Below are 15,240 nucleotides of genomic sequence, written 5' to 3' on the forward strand. Positions count from 1 at the left end.
ATATGTCATCATTATCAACATTTTTGATCGATACTGCTGCAAACATGTTGATGTTATTCTTTGATGACGCGACCTCGATCAAAGTTTGTTTTTTTTATCGCTCTAAATGAATTGATGAATTGATTGAAATGATTCAAACAATCAAGAAAGTCATTTTTCAATAACCTTCAGGTTTTATTATTGTCAATACTTAATCACAGTCATTATATTCATCTATAACTAATCAATATATCAACTAATGAATGAATGGATTTAAAAAATCATAGGTTTCAACTATAGCTCTTAATGCAAGACAACTTGCATATTTGTGTGCGTGTGTGTGTGTGTGTAATGTGCCTTGACGATGCAATTAACTTTTAATCATCATCAATCCTTTTAATCATCATTTGTGATTATGGTTTCTTGTGTCATTTCAAGCCTGTTGTTTTTATTGTGGTTGGCTTTTATCGATTTCCACGTTTTCATTATTGAATCTGTTGCATTTGAAACATATGATCCATTGATGAATCTATGAGCATTGATTTATGGTACAACCAATGTTCTGCTATTGTTCTACCAGATTGTTCGGCTCTTCGAATATATCCATTATGCTTTGATAAATGTATGTTATTTTTATTCTTATCGGAATATTCGAATTGATACTTTTGATAATAGATGCATCATCTCGCACAACAATTCCAAAATCAATTCCCCAAACTATATATAACATAGAAATTCATTCATTTATATAAATCGGTTTTTTTTCAAATCTCACAATGTATGTAAATCAACACCGATTTACCGTGAATACTAGCAGCAGCATAGTATACTACCAATAATTTACCAGGAAAAATATACACATAGACCGTGAAAAATATTTCCTTCTCAGAATTCAATTGAAATGTGCATGTATATAAGTGTTATACGCGCGTGTCAACACAACAAACAGTGTTTGATGAAAAGAGATGTATACCATATTGATGTGATATCTGGTGAACCAAAATGTTTTGACGCCGACTCTTCGTGAACCAGTTTTTATGATTACTGAAAATTGAAACTTCGAAAAACTCTTTACATCAAAAAAAAACTATAGAAAACCAATAAAAATACCATCGAAAAGAAAACCGTCATTTTATGAATTGTCAAGTTAACCATTAAATGATGTACAGTTGAGACCAGATCAAAAAACTTTGGCAATATTATCATACGACAAATCAAATGTTTGAATCCTCTTGGCATCTCAGCTTGGTCGTCTTCACATTTATACATAGCCATACAGTTCATATCAGTACAGCTCAGTCGTCACAGTTGTACATGTTGGTTTGGTTGCTTGGTGGCAATATACAGCTAGAAAACGACCAGAAAATTTCAGCTGCTTGTTAAGAATTGAATCCAGCCAACAATCAATCAGTTGATGAAAATTTTGGCTGCTGCTATTGCACACCTCTATACAGACACATCAAAATTCAATCTGCGGCTTTCTCTGTTGCATCCTTTTGCTGCTGTCTCTCTCTCATGGTGTGTATTGACTGAGTGTTTGTTTTCATATAAGCCAATTACAAAACAGCAAAACAAAATCCATTTAGTTCTCTTTTCGATTTTTTTCCATTCTATGTCTATTAAGAAGCATGTTTTTCTTTGAATTCTGAATTCTTGATAAATAATTTCTTTCTCATTTATTTTATCAGATCCATATTCTCATCATCATTGTGATTATGACCACAGCACCGGCACTGAATTGTCAGTGTATATATATCGTAGTTGGTAGCTTCAAGTGATGTGATCCGATTCATTCGAACAACAAACAAACAATCGATGGACATGGCTGATTGACTTTGTTTTCATAATAAAAAAATTGATTTATTCTTTTTAACCAATTTGTTTCGTTCAATTTCATCATTGCAATTTATGCAATAATCTTTCATCTAATTCAAGTTTTATCATTCATCAAAATCTTTAAACCCATCAACATACGAAAATGTTCAAATGTATACCGATATTTCGTGGCTGTAACCGCCAAATTGAAGTAATCGATAAACGCCATAGCAGCTTGCCAATTGTACCGGAAGATATATTCCGTTATGCAAGAACATTGGAAGAACTTCAGCTTGATGCCAATCATATACGTACATTGCCTAAGGTTTGTGTTCATTTTTTTTTTGAATTATTAAAGAGAAAAACAAAAATTTCTCAATGCAAATACAACAGATATAACAGAATGAAAAAAGATTACTATCTTGATGAATGATAGGACGAGGTGATTTTTTTTCAAAATTCTAATTGAAGATTATGACAGAGCTTTGTTTGGGCGTATACTTGCACTATTCTATCAATGCACAATATCTATCTTTTAGTTGCATAGTCACAACCTTACCTCTCCTTGTTTCAAGATTATAGATGAGAATTTTGATTTCTTTTTACTACCGATTATTGGAGATCTCAACATTGTTTTATTTACGTATCAATAGATAGGTTTGTTTATAATAAAAAATAAAGCAAATTAGAGTGTTGAGAAGAAAAATTTATTATTCATGATAGTTCAATAATGATTTATTCCTTATCTAAACAGATGATGAGTGCTCTAAAATTCGATGACTCAATTGTGAATCGACAATTATCTCTTTAATCATTTCATGGTTATATAAATATTGATGTTGGCAAAAGTCTATAGTCTCAAATCTCATATAATCATAATGTTTACCGTATGCGAACATTTCAAAAAAGTGTGCCAACTGTCCTATTACAATCTTCAACTGTTATTAATAATTTTCAGTACATTTGCAGCAGATTTTTAGTCATTCGTTTATTCAATTGTTGGCGTAAAAATCCAAATTAGTTGCTGTCGCTCAATGGTGGTGTGGTGTATTCTGGTTTTTTTTCCTGATAACACTAAACAATTAGAATGTTTCATCTGGTCTGGAAATTATATTTATTAATTTGAACTCGATTATTTGCAAGTTTATTTTTCATGGAAAATGAAATGAAATGAAGAAAAAATAAAACCTGTTTTTTATCATAATCTTAAAAAAAATGTTGGAACAAGTTTAATCGACTTTTTTTTTAGTTTAGGTTCTCATGAATTTGATTCTTTATTTTTGTTGAAATTGAATTTTTCAATCGATAAATGAATATATTGTTTCAACAACAACAAAAAAAAACAATCGACCCGAATATTTTTTTTTAATTTCCATAAATTCTAGTAAAAAAAACAATGGCATTGGTTTGATATTTTTGTCTTTCATTTCTTTTTGCAAATGGCAAAATAAATTTGATTCTAACTCAGATTTATTATCATCATCATCATTATTTCAATTAAATTAATGATGTTGATTCTATTTGATTCATGCAATTTTCATTTCAAACAATTGCACATTACATATTCTCAAAATATTCTCATTTTTTTCGATTTATTGTTTTAGTTGTAGCTCTTTGTTATTTATTTATTTAATTAATTTAATGATAATATGACTAGAAAACGAATAATATGGGTAAAACAGTGTTGATTCATCGGTCATCTAACTGTATAGCAAATATCACTGACTGAATATTCAACACTATTCTTTTTATTATAGAATCCATTCATTGTACACACAGAGTGATAATAGAATTGAAAATGACGTCAAGTTTTATTTATCTTGTAAACATTTGTAGATTTAACGAATAAGATTAAATTTTATGCTTTTTCAATTCAAAATTCTCATGTCAATAGAGTTTAATTTATAATCGAATTTTGATGAATTATTTCCTGAATGATGATTAATAAAAATATATAACTGATGAAATGAGAGGTTTAGCTTGTCATTTGTGTTCGGCCGTGTTAAGTTGTTGAACTTGATGCTAAAGTATGTTGTTTTTTTTTGTTGTTGTTATTGCCGGCGGGAAACTCCCCGTTAATATATATCACATTTAATTCGTTCAAATTCAATTTATAGCTAAATAAGATATTTTCATAGCAGCCATTTCTGGCAAAAAATATTCCGATTGAATGTGAGTGACAAGCTTACAATAGACTTTCGATTGATCATTCATTTTCACTTTGAGCAACAACAACAAAAAAAAACAAAACAATACTGTCATTAGACGTATGTCTTGTCAGGCTAGAAAAGCGACTATTGTCATCATCATGATCTTGTCATAATTGAATGAATGATATCCTTGATCGCCAATTATGGTCACAGATGATGAAAATTGTCTTTCATTTTTTTTTGAATACGAATGACAATTAGAATTTTTTTGTTTTATCAATCAGTTGATGGTAAAATTTTCAATTTTGTTCTCGTCAATTTTATGTTGACAATCTAAATTGAAAATTATTTGATTCGCGACTAGTAAGAGTATTCTATTTTATTTTTGGCTAAACAATCAATTTTCATTAAGTTTATTTTTTTCTTTTTTTTGCAATAATGATTATAAAAAAAATGTGTAATGTAATTGACAATAAAGCTTGTCAACATGCTATCTGAAGTTTATAGTTGAATCACAAAATTTTGGTAAATGTAATCTATTTTTGTTGCTTCTTGATTCTCTATTTAGTTTGTTTTTCTATGTGTAATTAAAATATTTTGTCCATTTTAAAAACGTCAGATTTGCATAAAGTTAAATTGTCTTTTTTTTTAATTGAGTTCGTTGGGTAAAAAAATGAATTTAAAACATAATAATCTTCTGATGATGGACCAGTTTGTTTATTCGCTTTCTAACGAATTCTCCTCTTCATTTCGACATTCACAAGAATTTCATGGAATCGAAATTTTTCTATTATTGAGAATCCCTGAAAATTGAAATGAATCAATTTTTTCACTTTGTTTAAATTCCCAAAATAAATTTGCTTCTAATGCGTTATTTTTAGATTTTCATTTTTATTCGAATTTTGGATGCTAATCCATTGTACCATTTTTTATTATTTGGTCACTGCAGGGAAAAAATTATTAAATTTGAACATACCAAAACAAAAATAAATTTGTCGTTGAGTAGATTTGTATTTATATAAGTCTCACCTTTAGAAATAATGAAATTTTTCCATTCGATTCAATCTCGGAAGCGTCATTTTGGCACGTACAGTTTTCTAAAACTTTTACATAAAAAATATTTTCTAAACTTTATACTTTTTAGTTTCTTGTTACTGAAAATACTAGAAAAGTTTTGATGTGTTTATTATCAAAACCATCATGGTCAACAACCAAAAAAAAATCATTATTAGAAATGCACTGATTCTTGCAACAACCATTGATTATGATAAACTAATCGAATATTTGATTTATTCTTTTAGGGCATGTTTCGGCTGGTCAAGTTACGAAAATTAACACTAAGTGATAATGAAATATCACAGATACCATCAGAAATTGGAAATCTCAATCAATTAGAAGAGCTAAATGTATCGAAAAATGAAATTATTGAAATACCAGACTCGATAAGAAACCTAAAAAACTTACAGATTGCTGATTTTAGTTCAAATCCGGTTCAAATGTAAGATGCAGTATGATTCCGTTTTTTTATATATTTGTATTAATTGCATTATATTTTTTTCATGTGATTAGACTTCCAATGGAATTCAGCCAATTGCATGCACTGAAATCATTGGCGTTGAATGATATATCTTTACAACAGCTTCCCAATAATTTTGGCTCACTACAGAATCTTGAATCGCTGGAATTGCGTGATAATCTAATCAAAAAACTTCCACCAACATTATCCATGTTGGTTAATTTAGAACGATTAGATTTGGGTGCCAATGATTTCAGTGAACTACCAGCCATGATTGGTCAACTACCGAATTTGCAAGAATTGTGGCTCGATCAAAATGAGCTTTCTACGTTGCCTAAAGAAATTGGTCGGCTAAAAAAACTCGCTTGTTTGGATGTTAGTGATAATCGCCTGGAATACTTACCTGAAGAAATTTCTGGTTGTGAATCGCTAACGGATTTGCATCTATCCCAGAATCTACTTGAAACCCTTCCCGATGGCATTGGACAGCTAAGTAAATTAACCATTTTCAAAATTGATCAGAATCGCCTCGAATCATTGAATCCGACTATCGGCGGTTGTTCGTGTTTGCAAGAATTAATTCTTACTGAAAATAAACTGACCGAATTACCACCTACGATTGGAAATTTGGTCATGCTTACGAATTTTAATGTTGATCGAAATTTTCTTAGAGAAATTCCGCCACAAATCGGCAATTTAACTCGTCTGGGTGTTCTTTCGTTTCGCGAAAATCAAATAACATCCATTCCTCCTGAAATAGGCCAACTTAAAGAACTTCGTGTTTTGGATATATCTGGCAACAAGATTCCATTTCTTCCATATTCGATTACTGCATTAAATTTGAAAGCTCTTTGGTTAGCCGAAAATCAATCACAACCATTGTTGAAATTCCAGACGGATGTTGATGAGAATACTGGACAGAAAATTCTCACTTGTTTTCTATTACCACAACAAGATTTCAAAACTGATTTGCAATTCGGTACGTATTTATATTTTTTCCTTGTTCATCATTTTTATGAATTTTATAATTTTCATTTTTACAGATGCATTTGAAGAAAATTCACTCGAACGTGTGAATTCATTAAACTGGGATCAACCACGGCATTCTTCTGTTAAATTTGATGTCGACCTAGACGACGAAGAAGGTGATGATGTTATTGATGACGATAGTGACCCATTAATTTCTGCGTCTGGAACCAGTGCTGAACCAAATTTTGTTCGTCACGATACCCCACATCCTCGAGAATTGAAAGCACGTCATTTGAAATTGTTTGCTAATCGTGACAATAATGCCACACAGCAACATCAGCTAGAAACGCCAAATGTTGAATATGAAAATCAGAAAGAATCGAGTGTTGATCAGAATGACGAACTAGAACTGCCACATCGTTTCAAAAATCATCACCAAGATACAGATAATAGCTCACAATCTTCTGTCATAATTAAAGATGATGATACTAATGCCGATGAACCTATCGAACCAATGGAACAGAAACCTGTCCATTCAGCTGCAACTGCAGCTGCTCTTAGCAGTTCATATTTCCACAATCGAGCTTTTCAGGATTTTGTCGATGCCTCTGGTCTCGATTCTACTGTAGCTGATCAAACTAAAGAACATGTTGTCCATACTGATTCAAATCATACAAGCACCACACAAAAAGTAGGACGTCATGTTGGTTTTGAAAACGATTTAAACATTGTATCAAACACTCAATCGTTCAATTCCATCGATCCTCATCAATATCACCATGAACGTCAAGATGATGAGGATGACGATGCACCGGTGGAAAAGCTGAACACAAGATTACATCGTCGAGATACACCACATCATCTCAAAAACAAACGTGTCAATACAAATTCAACAAAAGAAGAAAAAGAAAAAATTGTAAACATTTTATCCAAGACGAATGTAGAGAAACCTCAGCCTCCAATAACAATAAAACCTATAATCGAAATTCAAAATGGTCCAATATTAGCCAATGTGACAAAAGAACTGCGTTTGAAATTAAAAAAACATGGTCAATCAATGGGATTATCAATAGCAGGAGGCCTCGGTTCTTCTCCTTATAAAGGTGATGATGAAGGAATTTTCGTATCACGTGTTACTGAAAATGGTCCAGCGGAAATTGCTGGTCTGAAAGTTGGTGACAAAATTCTGGCCGTAAATGATTATGATTTCTCACGGATCGACCATCATGATGCTGTGCAGCGACTAAAGTCAGCTGGCGAAGAATTTTGGCTATTAGTCGAGCGAGAAATGATTACTAATCATTCGATTTCTTCACCAGCCGTTGCACCATCAACCGGAATAAATAAAGTGCCTCCAGTACCTCCGGTACGAACATCAGTCATATCAAAAAGTACGACCAATTCAAACGATAGTAGTACGCTCGCACAGCAACCATTGAAATCGGTCTTACGACCTCCTCTCGGAGATAAAAAACCATCAGCAACATCTTCAGTTTCATCATCACAACTTCCGTCCACGACTGCTAAACCAATCCCATCGAAATTAAATCTGAATCGACATTCATCAGGAGATATTGGCAATACTACTAATCCATTATGTCAACAACAATTGGGTAAAGAAATCATTTACACAACATTAATTCGTAGTGATGGCGGTCTAGGGTTCAGTATAACATCTGGTAAACCAGGCATCAAAGATGATGAATCCAATCGGCCAAATGATGATGGCGTCTACATATCTCGAATATTTGAAGGTGGGCCAGCCGAATCGGATGGCAAACTAAAAGTTGGCGACAAAATTTTATCAATTAATGGTATTAGCTGTGATGGTCTTGATCATGATCAAGTGATCGGTATTATCACTGGCCTGGAGAGATTTGTTCGTTTGGTTGTTGAACGAGAAGGCGTGCCAGTTACCGAGAAGAATCTTCCTTATCAACAATATTCTACTGGCCTAACATATTCATCTAACTCGTACATGGCCAATAGACCATCATACACTGGATCATATCGACGACCATTACTGGGCTCCGTATCGAGCCTTTCACATTCAAATGCATTAGATAGTGGAATAACTGGTTCAGCTGGTACCATTTCCACTCCATCTACACCATCATTTACACATGGATCCAAACCATTGAGTTCCATTTTTAACGCTAAATTACCTGGTCTTCGTGGCAATACCGATTCGAATCCTTATTCATCATCATCAACGAATCGATCTATTAATAATCGTTTAAATAGTGCCTTACAAACATCAGCTGTAAAAAATATTACCAATCATCATTCATCAAATACATCTTCATCGAGAAGTTCATCCGTTCCACCACCACAAAATCGGCCGCTCACTGTAGCCAGATCATCTGTTTCAGATGACAAGGGTTTGTATTTCATTCCCTCTAACCCATATTTCTAATTTTTTTCTTAATTAAACATAATAATTAACTATTAGAATCAAGAAGTCCTATAGGTGATGCTGATGGCACTTTGATTGCAAATAACATGAATAATTCAGTGACGGAAACATCTTTAGCAGCACAGTTTCCACCTGCACCAAATGATTTGGGTGTGTTTACTGAAGTATTAACCAAAACTACCTACACAGAGAATACCGTAACACGCGTGACGAATAATAATTCTAATATGTCACTACCAACGATAGAAGAGGTTCGTGTTTTCGAGATGGTTCAATTTACTAACATTCATGATTAACTTTCCAAATTCAGGCAGTTGTCATACAAAAAGGTGATAATGGCGGATTGGGGCTAAGTATCATTGGTGGCTCTGGTACGTTATAATCCATTGATTTCTTTCTATTGAATATTCGATTTTTTCTCTTACTTTAGATCATTCTTGTCATCCTTTTGGTAATAATGGTCGTGAACACGGAATATACGTATCAAAAGTTGTCGCTGATGGTGCAGCTTCACAAACGGCGAAACTTCGTATAGGAGATCGCATACTTGAAGTTAATGATATTGATATGTCCAATGCAACCCATGCTGAAGCTGTTCAAGCATTAACTTCGAATTCCAATTCACAACCTAACCAGGTGATGCTGAAAATCCGTCATGAACCTTTACCACCTGGTTGGAAGGTATGTTGTCCTTTTCCGATCATGAATAATATTCACACGTTACTGTCATCATTTCAGGAATTTATCATTCAAAAATCGCCCAACGAAAAATTGGGTATGAAAATCAAAGGCGGTGCGAATGGCCAACCTGGAAATCCTTTTGACAGAGAAGATGAAGGAATATTCATATCACAAATAAATCTTGGTGGTGCAGCTGCACGAGATGGCCGTTTAAAACCAGGTATGCGTATCATCGAAGTTAATGATGCTAGTTTATTGGGCGTCTCTCATCATCAAGCCGTTCAAGAATTGAGAAATCAAGGCCTACGTATTCGTGTTCTTGTCTGTGATGGTTATGATCCACAACAGGTTCCTATTGCAAATAATGAGAATAACATTAATACCAACAGTAATTATGCAGTAATTAATAATAATCATCAATCTCCATTTATGAACGACTCGCCATCGTTTATGGCAAATGATATGTCCTCACCAGAAAACACACCTGTCATTTCCCCGCAACATCCCAGTTCGGGTGATGATCAAGATTCAGTGTTTGTTACCACACCAACCAGCCCATCTTTGTCTAACAAACAGTCTTCTTCAGAGCAGAAAAAAACGACAACAGTCATTATGAAAAAACACCAGACAATGGTAAGTTGATTAACAATCGATTCTTCAGCTTTCTTTCGTTTCTTATCCAAATACTTTGTTTTCTATGTTGTTATTTTCTCTGCCTTTACTTTTCATTTTTCCTGACCTTTTACCTGACAAACTTAGAATTAGTGCCTTTTAACTTTTGTTATTTCAAGTAGTTTAGCTTTTGTTTGCTAATTTTTTTTTTTGATATTCTGTTGTATGATTTCATATATGATGACCTCTCCTCTCCTTGCCTTTTGCCTGAAATTTACTTGCCTGATTCTGCTGTCATTGCTGATCGCCTAATTAATACATTGGCTTACAAAACCGCGATACCATAGTCATCGCCATCGATTACTAGATCGCCCATCAATCCATTTACGGAACACCCATCATCAACATCAGAATCTTCACCAGCATTGGATCCGCTTCTGACATCAAAAATGCCTGGAGCCAAGCCACCAGTGCCACCGAAAAAACCAGACTTATTATTGAATGCTGCTATTAGCAATAAAGCAACAAACTTGACGCCCAACACTAAATTAGAGCATCCAGAGTGGATGTCCTTCAGTGAAAAAAAACGCCATTTCGAACGCGCTACAAGTCCTGCGAGTTCACAGCAATCTTCTGGCCAACAATCAGTACCAATTTCGCCTCCACAACCTAATCACCATCAGCAGCAAACCAAAGAAACAATCACCAAAACAGAACGTTTAGTCGATACACCTGAAGCTGAAATAACGACCAAGGAAACAGTACGTAAAGTAGAATCCTATTCCCAATCAAGAAAAGAAATTCTTCTTTCCAACGATGAGCTACAACAATTCAAAGACAGCGTGCTTAATTCATCAAAGTATTTGGCCAATCAAGATATTCATGATAACGATGATGATAATGATGAGGAAAATCTTGATGAATTTGATAAGAATAAGCCTTTTGATGAAGAAACGAAAGAAATTTTCTACACGGAGACTACCACTGAAGATGGAGTGATCAGCGAACATCAGCAAAAACGAGTGTTTCGAACTGCCAAAGCTGAAAAACGATACATTGAAAAAATGTTAAACTTAGGCATTGATATACAATCACAAGAATATGCTTGCCTTTCTCCTGTACAACGTAGAGCATTAGAAGCCGAAAAACGTCGTGAATGGCGTCAAGCACGGTTACAATCTTTGGAAGAGGATGCTCGACGCACTTTAATACAATTTCAAAACAATCATCCTAGTAAAGAGAATATTATCGAACCATAATCTTATATGTGACAAACATGGGCAGCTTCTTCATATCGGCCAATGGATAATTGAATCTTTGTGCTTATTATTGTTGTTGTGTTGCCAAAGACTAAAAAGATTTTTTTGATTTCACTTAAAATTTGACACTTATTACATCATTGATTTATTCTTTATCAATATTGTGAAATATTTTATCCACTTTTTCATTATTTTTTATTTTTGTTATCGTGACCCTTTTTCCCTTTTTTGGATGGACATTCTGTACAAAAAACAGCCAAATTTTTTTTTTGGTATCTGGTCATTGTCATTGTACCACAAACCCCATTATACACCCGTTTCCCAATTTTTTTGCAACTTTGACTTGTTTTTTGTATGCGCCGTTGCCTCCTGTTCATTTTTAACCCTGAAATTATTTTCCAACCTCAACTTATAAGCCAACAATTCAAGACTTATCTTTTGGTAACAATAAATTTTTAAAAAATGTACTACAAAATTTTAAATATTTTCAATTAGCTAAATATTAATTAAAAAAATTATTTATGTTTTTTAAATCACTTTACTTTTAATGATTCGCTTAAATTAACAATTTTTGGTACCACCAAAGGAATGAAAATCTCTAGAGATCTTGCCTCGACTAAAACATCACAATAATTTTTTATTTTTAAATTCCCTTTTCAAATAATCAACGAGAAATTTTTTTTTGTTTGGTGTTTCATTACTTCAAGTTTATTTTCTCTTGTTATCGCGTCATAATGTCCGGCAAATTTTTCAGAATCATTTTTATATTTATGTCTGAAATTCGATATTCTTGATAAACTTATAAATCCAAAAGGATTTACTAAAAATTGACAAGATCAACATGAGTTTTTTTTTTGCTAAATATTATTATTTAAGTATCGTTAACATGGAATTTTTTCCAAAGCAGTAGCCGTCACATGAACATGTTTGGAATACATAATACAATCTCAATGGATCAAATAATAATAATGAAATTTAAAATTCAAATTCAAAATGATCAATGTAAAGCCGATGATGATGATGATGATGACGCTATCAGCCGTTTATTCGACGGCCCCTTCTTGCATGAAGTCTAGTGTCAACAAAATTCAAATTTAAAACGAATTCTGATCATTAACAATAGATAATTCATTCACAATTTTCAACTATTATTTGTTCAATCATTTCTTGATAAAAATGTTGAATTTGTTTTCGTTTCAATTTGAAACTTGCGGTAACTAAACCATTTTCAGCTGTCCATTCGTCTTGCACCAACAGATAATGTTTAGGAATTTCATAACGACGTAGACCATTCAGGCGAGCATGTATTATCATCTTTTTTCTGAATATTTGCAGTAGTTTTTGATTATTTAGATTCAAATTTTCACGTTCATTGTTTTGACATTTGTTGGCAATTTGTCTTGTCCAAATCCGTTCAATTGCTTTTTGATTTGGAATAACAATAGCGATTAAATGATCACGCATAGAATCGGCAAGCACACAAATTTGATTGATCAAATACGAAGTCTTAAGTTTAGTTTCCACTTTACCAAGGGAAATATATTCGCCAAATTGAAGCTTAGTAAAATCCTTTTTCCTATCTATTATCTTGAACGAACCATTCGGGAACATTTCACCCACATCGCCTGTTCGAAACCATCGAATGCCTAGATGATCTTCATAATAGGCTTTACGATCCACATCTTTCAATTTGAAATAACCAATCGATAATGATTCACAGGACAAATGAATTTCCCCACGAGGATTCGGTTTATCGGTTATTGTGTATCCACCTTCCGTCCAATCTACTAATTTGATTTTTGTACCAAATTGTGGTCCACCAACTTTTCCCAATGAGTAATCATGTGTATCCATGAACAAACCACCGCCAACAGTCTCGGTTGAGCCATAGCCTTGTATAAATATGATGTTCATGCAAGCTCGAATCAATTTCTGAGTATCTGGGGCCAATGGAGCCCCTCCCGATAACATACCAATCAGATTGCCACCCAATAATTCGTTGAACTTACGAAGGAAAATGTGATCCAATAAAGGTGTCTGGAAGCCTTTTGCCATCCAGAAATATTTGTATTCAACAATGAATTCGAATAATTTAACAGCCAACAACCCACGTTGATTTAGTCTGGTCAAGATGGTTTTTCGTATTCTATCTAGAACCAAAGGAACACAGGCCATAACTGTAGGTCGCAACAATGTAGCATCACCTTTACAGCCAGGCATTAATGCTGCGCTCAAATCGGTTAATGTATGTGGACTTGAATAACCGATGCGAGCACCAAGTAAAATGACAAATGTTTCGACACCGAATTCGAGAATGTGAGCTAACGGTAGGTATGCAATATATACGTGACGGCATGTTTCGTGCAAGAAAAACTCGAGCAATCCGATACATCCTTTGAACAATCCTATGATGTTTCGCTGTGTCATTAAAACACCCTTGGGTCGGCCACCAGAACCAGAAGTGTACATAATGACTGCTAAATCATCCGGGTCATTTTTTGTAAAATTAAAATTTTTTTCACCAGCTTGGAGCATCTGTTCATAAGTGATGATTTGAACATCATTTTGATTATTATTGTTCAATTCCAAATTGAAACGTTCAATGTCCTTGTTACTTTCATATTGTCCTTCCTTTTGGTCTAAAACAATAAGATAACGCAATTGTTGAAAAATTTCACTTTTACGTGGATGTTCAATCAATTTTTTGAGAAGTTGGTTAGTGGTTACAATGATTGTGGTTTCACATTCTTTAATTGCATCATAAACTCCTTGATTATCCAATGTCGGATATAATGTGGCAACAACAGAACCATTCTTGATAATGGCTTGAGCTGAAATGAACCATCGATAACTTGTTTCAGCATAAATGACGATTCTGTCTCCTTTTTGAGCTGAAAGCATTCGACGTAAGGCGCTACCGAATTGATTGATAGAATCAATTAATGTTTTCCAAGTCATCCATTGATACTCGCCTAGTTTATATCGATACGGTATGTTTATATCATTTTGTTTGTTCGATTCACGCTGTAGAATAGGACGCCAAGCTAGGCATGAATGTTGAGGTCCGAAAATTTCATAACCTTTTTCGAATGCTTCATCCAATGTTTGACAATCGTCTAGGTAAAATTCAGGTAAATGTGTGCGCGTAGATTTTCGAACCAAATCATCTGGATAATCAACATCTTGAAGCGAACGATTTCGATAGATGAGATGCCATAGACGCCATGGCTTATGCCATAATAAATAGATGGGCAAAGTAATTATATCGAATACAACGGTCACTGTTGCAATACACAAAATAACAATTCGAATCACTTGTTGCGGTAAAACTTTTTTCCATAAATATTGTAGCCGTTTCCACATGTTTTAGATTATTGTTGTTTTGACTTTGATACGATCAATTCGAATTGATTGATCCAACACCAATATGTCACAATATTTCAAACAAGTTTAAAACCAACTGAATCAATCGAGATTGTTCTTTTCATCTGTGATCAAGATTGCTAATGAACAAAAAAATTAGTGAATAGTAGTGAACGGATTGTCAGTAATAATAATGACAGACCGGTTGTGTAACAACACATGCCAAGATGACAATTTTTTTCGTTCCAATCACCATTCATTTATATTAATAATTTTTTCTCGTTTCATCCTGTTGATGATAATGATAACGACGTAACCATTCAACTGAAACCAAACAAGATATGTTTCTTGTTTCATTTTTTTTGACATATCTCAAATATCATTTATTCGGTCCATTTGGTCTCTTACACAATTGATTATCTTTTCTCTCTGGTAAGCCATCAATCATGTCGATTACAATGTGAAATTTGGTTAAAATTT

The 15,240-nt window shown here is 33.5% G+C and overlaps 2 protein-coding genes across 6 annotated transcripts; one reads left to right on the forward strand and one right to left on the reverse strand.

The window, feature by feature from the left end:
• Window positions 1-32: 32 nt before the first annotated feature.
• On the forward strand, window positions 33-11,930 carry LOC124494746 (protein lap4). Of its 5 annotated transcripts, none has more exons than XM_075729267.1 (10): window positions 33-601; window positions 1,668-2,119; window positions 5,246-5,442; window positions 5,514-6,439; window positions 6,504-8,810; window positions 8,882-9,096; window positions 9,156-9,216; window positions 9,276-9,526; window positions 9,584-10,159; window positions 10,286-11,930. In XM_075729267.1, the coding sequence occupies exons 2-10, from the start codon at window positions 1,958-1,960 to the stop codon at window positions 10,289-10,291; spliced, it is 4,701 nt and encodes a 1,566-aa protein (XP_075585382.1). In that variant the 5' UTR covers window positions 33-601; window positions 1,668-1,957; the 3' UTR covers window positions 10,292-11,930. The 5 variants fall into 5 exon arrangements, with proteins under 5 accessions (XP_075585382.1, XP_046913959.1, XP_075585378.1 ...); XM_047058003.2 differs by having other exon boundaries at window positions 10,486-11,930; XM_075729264.1 differs by adding an exon at window positions 655-1,497 and having other exon boundaries at window positions 46-601; window positions 9,276-10,159; window positions 10,486-11,930.
• Window positions 11,931-12,319: 389 nt separating this feature from the next.
• Window positions 12,320-15,159, reverse strand: LOC124494748 (long-chain-fatty-acid--CoA ligase 4). Its single transcript, XM_075729268.1, has one exon. It carries the CDS (start codon window positions 14,758-14,760, stop codon window positions 12,526-12,528), a length of 2,235 nt encoding a protein of 744 aa, XP_075585383.1. The 5' UTR covers window positions 14,761-15,159; the 3' UTR covers window positions 12,320-12,525.
• Window positions 15,160-15,240: the final 81 nt, after the last annotated feature.

The sequence above is a fragment of the Dermatophagoides farinae genome, chromosome 3 (genome assembly GCF_024713945.1).
Source record: "Dermatophagoides farinae isolate YC_2012a chromosome 3, ASM2471394v1, whole genome shotgun sequence".
Lineage (NCBI taxonomy): Eukaryota > Metazoa > Arthropoda > Arachnida > Sarcoptiformes > Pyroglyphidae > Dermatophagoides > Dermatophagoides farinae.

Excerpts from the sequence above, each read along its gene's own strand:
- LOC124494746 (XM_075729263.1), top strand. The coding sequence starts at position 1,958 with ATGTTCAAATGTATACCGATATTTCGTGGCTGTAACCGCCAAATTGAA. Across the intron at positions 6,440-6,503 it reads CAAAACTGATTTGCAATTCG|ATGCATTTGAAGAAAATTCA; the intron begins GTACGTATTTAT and ends TCATTTTTACAG. Across the intron at positions 9,097-9,155 it reads CACTACCAACGATAGAAGAG|GCAGTTGTCATACAAAAAGG; the intron begins GTTCGTGTTTTC and ends TTCCAAATTCAG.
- LOC124494748 (XM_075729268.1), bottom strand. The coding sequence starts at position 14,760 with ATGTGGAAACGGCTACAATATTTATGGAAAAAAGTTTTACCGCAACAA.